At 36.3% G+C, this 14,248-nt stretch overlaps 1 protein-coding gene across 1 annotated transcript in view; it reads left to right on the forward strand.

Annotated features, from left to right (window-relative positions):
* Window positions 1-14,248, forward strand: part of Rpap3 (RNA polymerase II associated protein 3) — a 29,639-nt gene that overhangs the window by 6,557 nt on the left and 8,834 nt on the right. The window contains exons 4-10 of the mRNA XM_013018713.1: window positions 1,560-1,682; window positions 2,363-2,490; window positions 6,713-6,834; window positions 8,083-8,153; window positions 9,486-9,611; window positions 10,749-10,876; window positions 13,725-13,846. Coding sequence (XP_012874167.1) covers window positions 1,560-1,682; window positions 2,363-2,490; window positions 6,713-6,834; window positions 8,083-8,153; window positions 9,486-9,611; window positions 10,749-10,876; window positions 13,725-13,846 — 820 coding nt within the window. The remainder of the gene's footprint in view (window positions 1-1,559; window positions 1,683-2,362; window positions 2,491-6,712; window positions 6,835-8,082; window positions 8,154-9,485; window positions 9,612-10,748; window positions 10,877-13,724; window positions 13,847-14,248) is intronic.

Below are 14,248 nucleotides of genomic sequence, written 5' to 3' on the forward strand. Positions count from 1 at the left end.
TATGGGAGGCAAGCACTCTACCACTGAGCCACCTTCCCAGCCCCACAAGCTTTATATTTAACTATACAAGGTTTTTTTTTCCTCCTGTAATCTTTCCAGTAAGTGGCTCATCTACCACTCCAAATAATACTATGATATCTTAAGTCACTAAGCCATAAAGCTCATTTAGACCTAGAGTTTAATCATTATATAAACAAGATCCTGTTTTCATCTAACAATGTACTATTTTGTTGTTTATCTAGGAAATTTATTTTTTGTACTGGAACTAGGGCTTGAACTCAGAGCCTTGGGCTTTCTTGCTTGACTTTTTACTCAAGGCTGGCACTCTACCACTTGAACCATTCTTCCAGAGAAAAGAATAAATTGTTGATAAAGGAAAAACTTGTCTCATCAACATGTGAAAGGGAACCAATTGTCCCATCTTATTCTAGCTTTCTTTTCTTTTCTCTCTCTTTTTCTTTTTTTTTTTTTTTCGGTTGGTCATGGGGCTTGAACTCAAGGCCTGGGCACTGTCCCTGAGCTCTCTCGTTCAAGGCTAGTGTTCTTCTACTTTGAGCCACAGCTCCACTTCCAGGTTTCTGGTACTTAATTGGAGATAAAGTCTCAATGAAACTTTTCTGCCTGGGCTGGGTTTGAACCATGATCCTCAGATCTCAACCTCTTGAGTAGCTAGGATTATAAGCATAAGGCACCAGCACCTAACTTGTTTTTTAATTTATTAAAGATGTGTTTTTTATTAGGTAATACTAAGTACAAATAGGATTTTGTTTATATAATGATTAACGTTTGTGTCTATATTAGCTTTAGTGAATTTTAATGTCTAGGGTAACATGCCAGTTGCCATGATTTGATCATTACATATTGTTATATAGTTTGAGATATCATTTTACCCAATAATTATGTGCTTCTACCAATTGAAAGTTAAAAATTATAAGTATTTTACTAGAAATCATTGATCATAGATGATAAAATATACTTTTGAATAATCCTGATAGGGTCTGTGAAACTGTTATCATGAAGTAAATATGTATTAACTTTTTCTTTGGGAGACTCAGCTGAGTTATAGTTACTTGCTGAATGACTTTGAGTAAGTTAACTAACTAGTGTTCCAGTTTCAAGTGAATAAAAATATCCTGGCTTACGTCATGGGTTGTTAGAATCAGAAGTTAATTGTGCTCTAGAGTTGTTTCTACTTTAAAATAAAGAAGAAAAATATTTTTTGTATGTTTTCTTCCAAAAACCCTTTCTCCGCCAGCAGAGTGCTATATTTCATGTCAAATGGTAATACTTTTATTACTGTTAGTTTGTGACTTAGTGGTGATCTTTAAAATCTGTTGACTTTATGAGTTCAATGTCAGTGTTTAAGAGGTTTACATCTTGGTTTTCTAAATAACAACACTTTTTTTCTCTGTGTATTAATCTTAACATTAAGAGGTTATTTGGATTGCTTTTACAGACCTTTGGTCCTCAGACTTGAACACTATTAATTCTATTGAGTCTAGTCTTTTTTTCTTACTGGTTATACAGCTATGAGCAGATTTCTTTTGCTTATATTTTAGGACAGTATTCTTGATGAGCTGGATAAAGAAGACAGTACTCATGATTCCATGTCTCAGGAATCAGAATCAGAAGAAGATGGGATTCGTGTCGATTCACAGAAGGCCCTTGCTCTGAAAGAAAAGGTAATTTTTACGTTAACTTAGTTTCTTTAAGGTAAGCAGAATACATAGAAAATTGCGTGAATTTTAAAACTTTTCTTACATAATAGAGGATATTCAAACTTGAAACTATTACTGGCTGTTTTCTTGTTAGAGCACAGTGACTAGGAATCTGGACTCTAGATCCAGATTAACTACCTCATTCAACTCTGACAAGTTCTTTAGCTACCTGTGCTTCAGTTTTCTCAGGTATAAAATGAGATTAATAATGAGAGGCTTCTCACTGGTGGCATGAGTTGTTAGTCATGTCAAGTGCCTGGGCTATCCCTGGAGTTTTTCTGTTGCTTTAGTAGTAGATTGAAGCAACTTGAATTACTGGGTGATTCTCAGCAAATGTACTTATCATAGACATCTTTGATTACTTTTAGAGTACCCAGCATTTCTCTGGATGATAAGCTCATTTCTATAGAAAAGTTACTTTGCTTTGCAAAAAGGTGGAACTCTTCAGATTGAATTCATCTAGTTGCCTTTCTTTTGTTACATTTCTATGAGTTGGTATTGCCAATAAAAGTCTAATACTAGGTATTTTATTCATTTTTCTGCCAGGGCTTTTGGTTTGTATCTATATGGTAACTATGTAGCACTTAAAAACAACAACAACAAAAAACAAAAAAGACCACTTTACTTTATCTGTTTTCTTTCAGGGAAATAAGTACTTCAAACAAGGGAAATATGATGAAGCAATAGAATGTTACACCAAAGGCATGGATGCTGACCCGTATAATCCTATGCTACCAACAAACAGAGCATCGGCATACTTCAGGCTGAAAAAGTAAGGACTTTCTATAATGTGTGAGAATGGCCTTGTGTGTATGTGGACACCAGTTTTCAAAAATTCTTTTGTAAAAAGTGTGGAAGAGATGTAAAATGTATTGTATTCTTTTAAAAAAAATTGGAGCTGGCTCTGGAGCTTGAATTTAGGATCTAAGAACTGTCCCTGAGCTTTTTGTGCTCAAGGGTAGCACACAAGGCTAGCCACAGCTTCACTTTTGGCTGTGTGTGTGTGTGTGTGTGTGTGTGTGTGTGTAAGAACTGTCCCTGAGCTTTTTGTGCTCAAGGGTAGCACACAAGGTTAGCCACAGCTTCACTTTTGGCTGTGTGTGTGTGCGTGTGTGTGTGTGTGTGTGCGCGCGCGCGTGTGCGTGCGTGTGTGTGTGTGTGTGTGTGTGTGTTTAAATGGAGAGAGTGTGCCTGGACTGGCTTTAACGCATGACCCTTAGATCTCAGCCTCCTGACTAGCTAGATTATAGATGTGAGCCACTAGTACCCAGCTCTATAAATTCTATATCTTACTCCCTTTTATTGAGTAATTTTATTTAACTTATTGAATATATCTTCTTGCTTAAACCATGTTGCCCTAGCCTGTTTTCTTTAAAATCAGGTAGTGAAGTTCTTTAGTCAATCCATAGAAGAAAAAATATTATTTGGTATGGTTTTAGAAACGAATTTCCCTATGTTTCTTGAAAAGCCATTTGTCTTCTTTCATTCTGATGAATTTAAGATATGGTCCAGTATTTATTTTGAAGTCATATTGACTTTTTTTTGGTTTTTGGTTTTTGCTTTTTTCCTGGTTGTGGGACTAAAACTCATGACCTGGGTGCTGTCTCACTAAGCTCTTTCCTTTACTACTTTGATCCACAGTGCCACTTCTGGTTTTCTGATAGCTAATTGGACATAAGAGCCTCTGAGACTTTCCTTCCTGAGCTGGCTTCAAACCATTATCCTCAGAGCTCAGTCTCCTGAGTAACTAGGATTACAGGCATGAGCCACTAGCGTCTGGCAATATTGATTCTTTAACATGTTTAACATATGCAAGTACCTGGCCTATCATATGTTTTAAAAGTAAACATTAAGAAAGAAGATAATTGTTTTAATGATTTGGAGCTATGAATTGTATTGCTGAATTTTGTCTTATTTAAATAACATTTGAGGTCTCTGAAACAAAATGATATACTGAAAATTAGGGAATTATTTACATATATAATCCTTGATATCTGTATTATATGTGCCTTATATGTAAGTTATAGAGATTAATTTGAAGTAAATTCACTTCCCAACTTCAGAGTTAGAGTATTACTATTATTTTGTTATTACTGTTATTTGACTCTATTAACTACTCTCTTGAATTGTGCATTTTTCTTTTCTCTTGATAAAAAAGATTTAATTTGTGTGTATCCCTCAATAATTTTGAGTGTTTTAAGTGTATCATAATAGGTTGGAGTGTGGCTCAAAGAAGGTTTGATTAGCACATGCAAAAGCCTGGGCTTGAAGATTCCATGATGAACAGAAAGATAAACTACAAAAAGCTTTGATCATAGTCCTCAGATCTCAGCCTTCTGAGTAGCTAGGATTGTAGAAATGAACCGCTGGTGCCCACCTTGGTTTTTATTGTAAACATTGATGCTATGAACATTTCATACACATGGTAAAGCATGTTCAGCTTTATAGAAAGATGACTTATTGTTACAAAAGTAGTTGTATACTTTGTATAGTTTAAGAATGCCTATTCATGGGGCTGGGAAGTTGGCTCAGTGGTAGAGCGCTTGCCTTGCATGCCTGAGGCCCTGGGTTCGATTCCTCAGCACCACATAAGCAGAAAAAAAAAGCCGGAAGTGGTGCTATGGCTCAAATGGTAGAGTGCTAGCCTTGAGCTGAAGAGCTGAGGGACAGTGCCCAGGCCCAGAGTTCAGGTCCCATGACCGGACCCAAAAAAAAAAAAAAAAAAGAACGCCTATTCAGTAACCTTATTAACACAGGTTTAATTTGGCTTTGTAATTGTTTTTGATCTAATGGATGTAAAATGGTAGTTCATTGTGTTTTCATATTTTTTCAACTCTATGAGATTAAGCATCCTTTTATATGTGTATTCGACACTTTTTTTTTCTGTGAAAAGCCTAATTTGCATTTTGTCTACTTTTCTGTTAGACTGGTTTTCTCTTGATTTTTATTTTGATTGGACAGCACTTGGTAGGCTGAGGCAGGAGGATTAAGAGTTCAAGGGCAGCCTTGATAATGAGACTTTGTTTCAAAAACCAAAAACCAAAAAAGCAAACCCTTTCTGCCTTCAGAACAATAAAAACACAAAGTCTTTTATTCTGGATAGTGATACTTTGACACAGCTCTGAAAACTACCTGCTGCCAGTTTGTATCTTCTCTTTTTTTTTATCTTGAAGTTCTATAAAGAACAGAGACTAGATTGTTTTTTGTTTTGAGGTGTTTTTTTTTTTTTTTGTATTGGCTGTTTTCAATTCTAGAATCAGGTAACACTTCTTTCCATAAAACAGAATAAATGTTCCTGAACAAAAATTCTCAATATCTCAGCACCACATAAGCAGAAAAAGGCAGAAGTGGTGCTGTGGCTCAAGTGGTAGAGTGCTAGCTTTGAGTTGAAGAGCTGAGGGACAGCGCCCAGGCCCAGAGTTCAGGCCCCACGACCGACCAAAAAAAAAAAAATTAAAAAAAATATATATACATGTGTGTGTGTGTAAATATATATATATATATACATATATATATATATATATATTTAGTTTTAGAAGATGAGCCCTTAAAAATTAAACCTGGTTTGTTTTAAAAAAAAATCATTCTTGCTGGGTGCCCATGGCTCAGGCCTATAATCCTAGCTACTCAGGAGACTGAGATCTGAGGATCATGGTTCAAAGCCAGCCCAGGCAGGAAAGTCCATGAGACTATTATCTCCAATTAACCACCAGAAAACTGGAAGTGGTGCTGTGGCTCAAAGTGGTAGAGCATTAACCCTGAGTTAAAAAGCTCAGGGATAGAACTCAGGCTCTGAATTCAGGCGCCATGAATGACAAAAAAAAAAAAAAGTTAAGCTTTACTTTTCACATTGGAATCTTTTTATATAAGTGGAGGTAGGGTTCCAGTTTCGTGTTGTTCAACATGCATATTCAGACTTTTGCATCCCTGTTGATGGGATAGCCATGTGTTCCCCAGGACCCTGTCACATTGAAGTTGTTGTACATTGAGTGTGCATGGATCATTTCTGTTCCTTACACTTCCCATCCAGTCCATACTATTCCTACTTACTGTGGTATTAGAGTTGCAAGCATTGATAATCCTATAGGGCACGTTCTACCTCATTCTTTAGGACTGGCCAATGTATTTTTGGACTTTTGCTCAGTATTATACATTATAGCACTTTCTCTTCAAATTCCTTGAAATATCCTATCGGGATTTTGATTAGAATCACATTAGATTTATAGATAAGTGTGGAGATAATGAATGTGAAATTATCTTCACTTAAGTCCTTTAAGTTCTTCATAGATAGTCTTACAATTTTCTGAGTTGCTGTCTTATGTGATTGTCATATCATCAATGCTGATTTTGCTGGTTTGTAAGAAAGGAATCACCTTGATAAACATTTTTTTTAGCACTGCTGGTATATTGTTTTGAGTTTTCTATAATGATCTCATCATATGATCTGAAAATAATGTCAATTTTGCTTCTACTTTTTTTTAAACCTTATATTTCTGTCTTTTGGCAGTGCACTAAGGAGGACCTCTAGTATGACTCTGAGAGAAGGCAATGGTTCTGGGCCTTCTTGTTGCATTAAAGGGAATGCTCCCGGAAGACTGCTTTTATTTTATTTTATTATTATTGTTTTTTGTGCTAGTCCTGAGGCTTGAACTCAGGGCATTGGCCCTGTCTCTGAGCTTTTTGCTTTAGGTTAACACTCTATCACTTGAACCACAGCTCCACTTCTGGCTTTTTTGGTAGTTAATTGGAGATAAGAGTCTCACAACTTTCCTGTCCAGGCTGGCTTCAAACTGTGATCCTCAGATCTCAGCCTCCTGACTAGCTAGGATTACGGGTCTGAACCACTGGCATCCAGTGAGAGACTGAGTTTAGTAGGCTCATTTAAACAAAGGGAAGTCATAAACATGCTGTTCATTTTGAATCAAATGCTACTTTTAGGAATTTTAGAAACACATTTTAAAGTTTTGATTGATTTTTATTCATTTTAATTGCAGATTTGCTGTTGCAGAGTCTGATTGTAATTTGGCCATCGCTTTAAATAGAAGTTATACGAAAGCTTATGCCAGACGAGGTGCTGCTCGATTTGCTTTGCAAAAATTAGAAGATGCCAAAAAAGGTATTAATATTTTTCAGGTCATTTGTATCTAAAAATTTCTTTAGTAGTTTACTAGTATACAAAGAATACTAAATAAGTATAACAAACTACTTTCAGAGAGCTTCCTATAAAGTATTTGAACAAGGCTCATTTTTTGCAGTTTAACATGTTATTTTAGGGAAGAATGCATTATTTGCTGTGAGTCAGACTTTGATTCGACTTTTCATTCCATTCTGTACCATCACACCTTGTGACTGGCATATTCTCTAGTTTTAAGTCTCTCATCTGTAATATAGAGATGGCTTCATCAGCCATCTTTTTGGGTGTTGTGAAGCAAAAGGTGGGGCAAGAACACTCCATGTACATAGGTGATAAAGTGGGAAATGTGAAATGAGACTGGGGAAGGAGCAGACTGGATGTGTCCAGGAAGCACTGGACACTTCGGTGGACATGTTAGATGGTAACCCCATTGTAAAACCTTTTGAAGTTCAGAAAAATTAAAAAAAAATAAGGTAGATGTACATGTGGAGCTTTTCACTTGATCATATTGAAGTATGGACTCCAGGCCTTACACTTGCATTGGTGGATGCTCTGACACTTGTGCCATGTTAATGGCCTTTTTGTTTTGCTTTTGCTTTAATTATTTTTCATACAAGGTCTTATGGTTTTTACCAATGGCTGGTCTCAGGTAATAGTTATTCTACTGTTACCTCCCAGTAGTTGGGATTACACACAAGCATATGCCACCATGCCTAATTTTATACTGTTCTTACCATGTTTTCATTTACTGTAAATTACAAGCCTTCTGTTACTACACAAAAATGGATTTATGGCCAATGCCCCATGCCTGTACTCCGAGCTATTCAAGAAGCTAAGATCTGAGTATCATGGTTCAAAGTCAGACTGTGAAAGTCTGTGAAACTTATCTCCAATTGACCACTGAAAAGCAGGAAAAAGAGCTGTGGATTTATGTAGTACAAATGACAAAATATGGAGAAAGCTAACTTCAAATAGATTTGGTTTAATGGTATAAACATCTATAATAACACATACCCTTAGAGTTGATGGAAGATATTTATTACAGAATTTTGGTAGGATTTTGACTGTCCTGGGTGAGAATGAATAACGTACAGTTTCTAATGTTAATATTTCTTAGGTATTCCTTCATTTCATTTTAGAATAGTTGATTATATGTTGCATATTATTACTTTTTTGCAGGTTTTAAAAATGCTAGCCTTTAAAAAATTCTTTATCTTTTCTTATACTTAGATTATGAAAAAGTGTTAGAGTTGGAGCCAAATAACTTTGAAGCTACAAATGAACTCAGGAAAATCAATCAGGTAAACTACAGCTACTTTAAGTACATATATGACTAAATTTGATGAAATTAAAGCTTTTGTATAGATTCTGAATTACAGGTTTCTTGATGTAGAATCTTTTTAATTTTCTTTGTACAAGACAGTTTTACCAAATGATTTGAAAGCTAGCAGAATGCAGTAATACTTAAATGATCATCACTTAGGAGTTGGCAGAGATCTTTAGAATTATTGCTTCTTCACTTTTCTCAAATAAAGGATAACTTTTTCATTATTTATTTGACTTTTTTGTTTTTGTTTTGTGCTATGATTTTTGTGCTATTTGCATATATTTTAATTCTGTACTGTTAAAATTGCTCCTACTTTGTAATCTGTTTCTTACTAGGAATAATACTATTCTATAATGTAAAATTAGTTGCCCAATGATGTTGAGCATTTGTATATTCCTTTCACTTTTTATAAGCTGTAATTGTTTTGCCATCTTTAAGACACTGAGAAAAAAAAAAGGGACCATGATTGGGAGAAAATCTTCCCTTTTTTTGGTGCTAGTCATAGGACTGGCCTGGGTGCTGTCCCTGAGCTTTTGTGCTCAATACTAGCCGATTTTTTAATTTAATGTAATGTAATTTTTTTTGTCGGTTGTGAGGCCTGAACTCTGGGCCTGGGCCACTGTCCCTCAGCTCTTCAGCTCAAGGCTAGCACTCTACCATTTGAGCCACACCGCCACTTCCAGAACCGTGATTCTCAGTTCTCAGCCTCCCGAGTAGCTAGGTGTGAGCCACCACTTCCTGGCCTAGCTGATTTTTTTTGTGTAGTTAATTGGAGATAAAAGTCTCACTGGCTTTTTTGCCCTGGCTGGATTTGAACTATGATCTTCTCAGATCTCAGCCTCCTGAATAGCTAGGAGTGTAGGCGTGAGCCATTGGCACCTGGCTAATCTGCTTTTAACTATTCCCATTACTTACCACACATAAAAACTATTGGTAATTATCTTCATGGTAATTATATTGTCCTATGTTAATGACTGAATATTAAATTGAGATACTTGTGATATGATCTTAATTAAACTATTCAAGGCTTCTAGAATAATGCCTGGCCTGTACAGAAATTCAACAAGTATTTATTAAATACATTAATGAACAACTGCCTGTACTGGATGTTTCTTATTTTAATTGAAACAAGAAGCACATCATTCACCTACATGTATAGCATTTTACTTCAATCAGTAGAAAGACTATTCCAGTTCTTTGAATGTGGCAGAAATTCTAATATGTTTGAGTAATATACATTTTGAAGAAAAATATGTATGTATCTTGCATTGCTTGTTTTATTTTAGCTGAATATTTTATGTCCTAGGCTTTAACAGCCAAAGAAAACTCACATCCAAAGGAAGATACTACACTGATCAAGTCAACTGAAGGAGAGAAAAAACAAATTGAAGAACAGCAGCATAAGCAGCAGGCCATTTCAGAGAAAGACCTGGTAATCCAAAAGGATTCTGACTTGAAATAAACATGGTTTGCAGAGTGCTTACTCCTAGTTTCTGGTATATTAGTTGAGTTTTTGTCTCCTCTGATGTTATAATGAAATTTTTGAGTGGGAACTAGAAATTGAATACATTAAACCCTGTGGTGTCTATTGATTCAAACATTGAGTAATTAATGACTTAATATATATGAATTATAATTTAAAATAATTATAATTATATACAGTAATAGAAGCATTCAAATTTGGGGAAACTATGTAGATTTAAAATAGTATAGCAGTATTTAAAATAGTTATAACCAATAGAAATATAATTCATTCTTATGATATACTTATTAATTCATATGAAACCAATTTTGGTTAAAATTCCTTTATAAATCATGAGGTGAGATTTAATTTCATGGACCTATAAAGGACTCCTATTAAATTTTAAGGAGGGACTTGGGATATATTATGTGAATGATTATGAATAAATAAATATAACATTTCCATACAGTATAATTTGTTGTATATTTAGGCATATTAATGTTACTGAAGAGTGAGCTGTACTATTCGAGGACTTTATTCTTTCACAAAAATTGAGTGCTCTACCCCCAAACCACACCTCAGTCCACTTTTGATGAGTTATTAATGACCATAAAGACAGCATAACATTGGGCATCTAAAAAAATATGCTTTGAAATTTAAACTTTGTATATTTAAATAATGGAATGATGATGATTGTTGCAGAGTAATATAACAGTATGTATTTTAAACCTTTCCAGTAATGAAAAAGAATATCTTTAATAACTAACTTATAGATTCTAAAGTCCATGTTATTAACTAGATTTTCAACAATTAAAATATACTGTGGGCTGTATGTGGTAGTAGTGCATGCTTGTAGAATCTCAGCACTTGGGAGGTAAATGAGGAGGGTCTAGTAAGATTAGCCTGGGCTACATAGCAAGATCTAGTTTCAAGAACACAAGAAAACCCACTTAATAACAAACATATAATACAAACATCTCTCTCTTTTTCTCTCTCATAGCCAAACATCTGTTTATACTGTAATTACTGATATATTTGTCTTTGATATGTTTCTTAAGATTTGAATGTATATGTTTTAACTCTTCATACTTGTCTTCAAAATGCTAGGGAAATGCATTTTTCAAGGAGGGGAAATATGAGAGAGCCATTGAATGCTACACCCGAGGGATAGCAGCAGATGGCGCTAATGCTCTCCTTCCTGCTAACAGAGCAATGGCCTATTTGAAAATTCAGAAGTAAGTATTGGTTATTTTTTTTAATGCTTTGCAAGATGAAAATTTACTATAAATTGACATATTAACCAGAAAATAAAATTTAATTGATTTATTCTTGAACATTAAAGTTAAATGAATCATTGATTTAAGCTAATTATTTGTGTGTGTGTGTGTGCACACATGTGCGTGCGTGTCCTAGGGCTTGAACTCAGGGCCTGGGCGCTGTTCCTGAGCTTTTATACTCAAGGCTAGTGCTCTACTACATGAGCCACACAACTTCATTTCTGACTTTTGGGGAGTTAATTGGAGATAATAATCTCATGGACATTTTTGCTCAGGCTAGCTTTGAACTGTGATTCTCAGTTACCAGCCACATGAGTAACTAGCATTATAAGTGTGAGCCACTAGCACTCAGCGTACAGTTATTTTTTTAATTATCATTTATTATTTTAGATAGTTGTACAATGGAGTACCATTCACATCAGTTTATAAATACAATGCATCTTGATACTGCCCCTTTTGTCATTTTCCCATTTTTCCCTTCTTAATTGTGATTATAAAGGTGATGTACAGAGGGGTTTCAATTCTATAAGTCAGGTAATGAGCACATTTCTTGTTGAACAATGTCTTCCTGCCTCCACTCCCCAAGAAAAATAATCAAATAGTTAAGTTGATACATTTTGAGTGAATATAGCAATAGCAGCAAGATTAGAAAATGCAATTTAAAATCAGCAACTAATTGTATCTTCCCTTATCATCTGGGAAGTCACAGGTCACAGATGGTCGGTCAGTCAACACGCAAGTGCTGTTCTGCAGGAAATAGTGGGATCCTCTGAAAATTGCCTTAGCTTAAATAATCCCCATACAAAGTCCATAGTGTAGACAAAAACATTTCTTATAGCTGGGTGCTAGTGGCTCACACCTGTAATCCTAGCTACTTAGGCTGGATCTGAGGACTAAGGTTCAAAACCAGTCTGGGCACAAAAGTTCATGAGACTTGTTTCCAATAAACTGTTCAAAAACAGCTGGAAGTAGTGCTGTGGCTCAAGTGGTAGAGCACTAGCCTTGAGTACCAAGAGGCCCTGAGTTCAAGCCACAGAACTGGAAAAATACAGAAACACATTTCTTATCAGCATGCAGTTATTTTTAAGAAGTTTAAGTTTGGAGGGAGACACAGAAAAGGAGACCAACACTCTTTAAAATACTCAAGATAATGCTACAAGGGACATGGGATATGGGCGTACAGAACTGTAGAGAGCCTGAGCCAACCTGGGGCAGTATGTTCATAGATTAAGTGATTTAAAAAGCTGAGACTGAATTGTCCTCTGAAGAGAAAATAAGTGTGGTAGTGTAGATCTAGAAACATGGGTGGGAGTAGAAAGTGGGGTCCATAGGACTGTTCCCCAGAGCACAGAGACAGCCAGAGTCAGGCAAGCCTCTGACTCCATGCTCTGCAAAGGAGTGACTGTCCTGAAAAGTGAGGCATGAGAGTGAGGCCCATGGAAAATGTGTTGGTAGAACAGTCTTCTCTCCTGCTGCAAGTGAATTGAAGAAATCAGAGGCATTTAAGTTCTTAGAAATTCTGATTTTGTTCATATGAAGTCTCTCTTGTGGGTAGGATGCCATTCATTAAGACATCAGAAAGAATGTAACCACAGGAGATTCCTTTTTTTTCCCCCTTTTAAATATTCTTATGTAAGTTTTCAAACTTTGATGAATGTAGTACACTAGATCTAGATATCCTTCATCTAATTTTACTTGTCTTTCCTCTCCCTGAGCTGTTATAAAGCAAATCAAAGTTATTTCATCCCTAAAGTAAAGGATATCTCATAACTGTCAAATCGCTATCACTCATAATAAGTTAATAATTTATTAATGTTCTTTTTTGGGGGGCGGTACTGACTGGGGTTTGAACTCAAGGCCTTATGCTTATTGGGAGAGCTCTCTAGCACTTGAGCCACACCTCTATCCCTTTTTACTTTAGTTATTCTGTCTCACATTTTTTTTGCCTAAGCCATGGACCACCCATCTTTCTACTTACGCCTCCTGTGTAGATGACGGCATAAGTATAGACTACAAAGCCTTGCTTCATGTTACTTCAGATAGGGCTTGACCTTTTGGGGGGAGGGTGAGCAGTGCTCAAGTTGGTCTTAAACCATAATCTTATCTCTCTAAGTGGAAAGGATAAGGCATGATCCAATGTACATGGCTTGCCAGTGTTGTATAATTAATGGAAGACTCTAAAGGTTTTATGTTGTTCTTGTTGCTTAGTCATGGATTCGTTCAGCAGTGCTGGTAATCAAACCCAGAGTCTATGCATACAAGGCTTGGACTGTCTCCACACCCTTGAGTGTATGCTTGGCTGTTCTTAGCTCTTTGTTATCATAGAACAGCACTCATTCACTCTTAATTCACTGCTCTATGCACGGCTGAGTAGGATTCATGCCATCAGTCTATCAGTTGATAGACCATCAGATCATAAGGAGTTCTTAATTTTGTGGGGGTAATGTTTCTTTAAATGGGGTATACACTGAGTGTTAGTGAAGGTTTGCTAGGAAGTGACAGTAGACTGCTGTACGTGGAGGTGCTGTGAGGTCTCTCATCTGCTCTCCTCACGTTTTACCATCATGAATCCCATCCTCCAGCAGACCTTTTCCTGACTTTACCTCATCATCTTCCTCCTCTGCAGATGGTCTGAAGATTTAGTGAGAAAGAAAAAGTTTAAAAAATACTCTTCACTCTGAACTGCTGATTTGGGAGTTTGTAATTGGAGTTATGTACATGTGTTTTAAATTAGCAGCTCAGTTTGTATGGAGTTTTTCTGTCAGCTATGTTTTTTTTCAGTCAGTAATTTTGCCATGTTCCATAGATATGAAGAAGCTGAAAGAGACTGCACACAAGCTATTACGTTAGATGGCTCATATTCTAAAGCTTTCGCCAGAAGAGGAACTGCGAGAACATTTTTGGGAAAGATAAATGAGGCCAAACAAGGTAACCCTTTGTCATAGTGTCTTCTGGTGGCCCAGATGTGGAAGCAGAGATGCATGTATGCAGCTCTCCCACAGTTCAGGGATACAGAACTTTCTTTCCAAAGTCTAACATGGATGGGTTGGAAGGACTGCACTCCCATAATGTGCCTGATCATTTTGAACTTTGGCTCATTGCCAGTAGAAATTAGTGGAAAATCTGAATTGCAGATAAGAAGGAAAAGCAAGGGGCTGGGAAGGTGGCTCAGTGGTAGAGTGCTTGCCTTGCATGCCTGAGGCCCTGGGTTCAATTCTTCAGAACCACATAAGCAAAATGAAAAAAGCTGGAAGTGGTGCTGTGGCTCAAGTGGTAGAGCACTAGCCTTGAGCTGAAGAGCTGAGGGACAGCGCCCAGGCCCAGAGTTCA

This window comes from Dipodomys ordii, unplaced genomic scaffold, assembly GCF_000151885.1.
Source record: "Dipodomys ordii isolate 6190 unplaced genomic scaffold, Dord_2.0 Scaffold42, whole genome shotgun sequence".
Classification (NCBI taxonomy): domain Eukaryota; kingdom Metazoa; phylum Chordata; class Mammalia; order Rodentia; family Heteromyidae; genus Dipodomys; species Dipodomys ordii.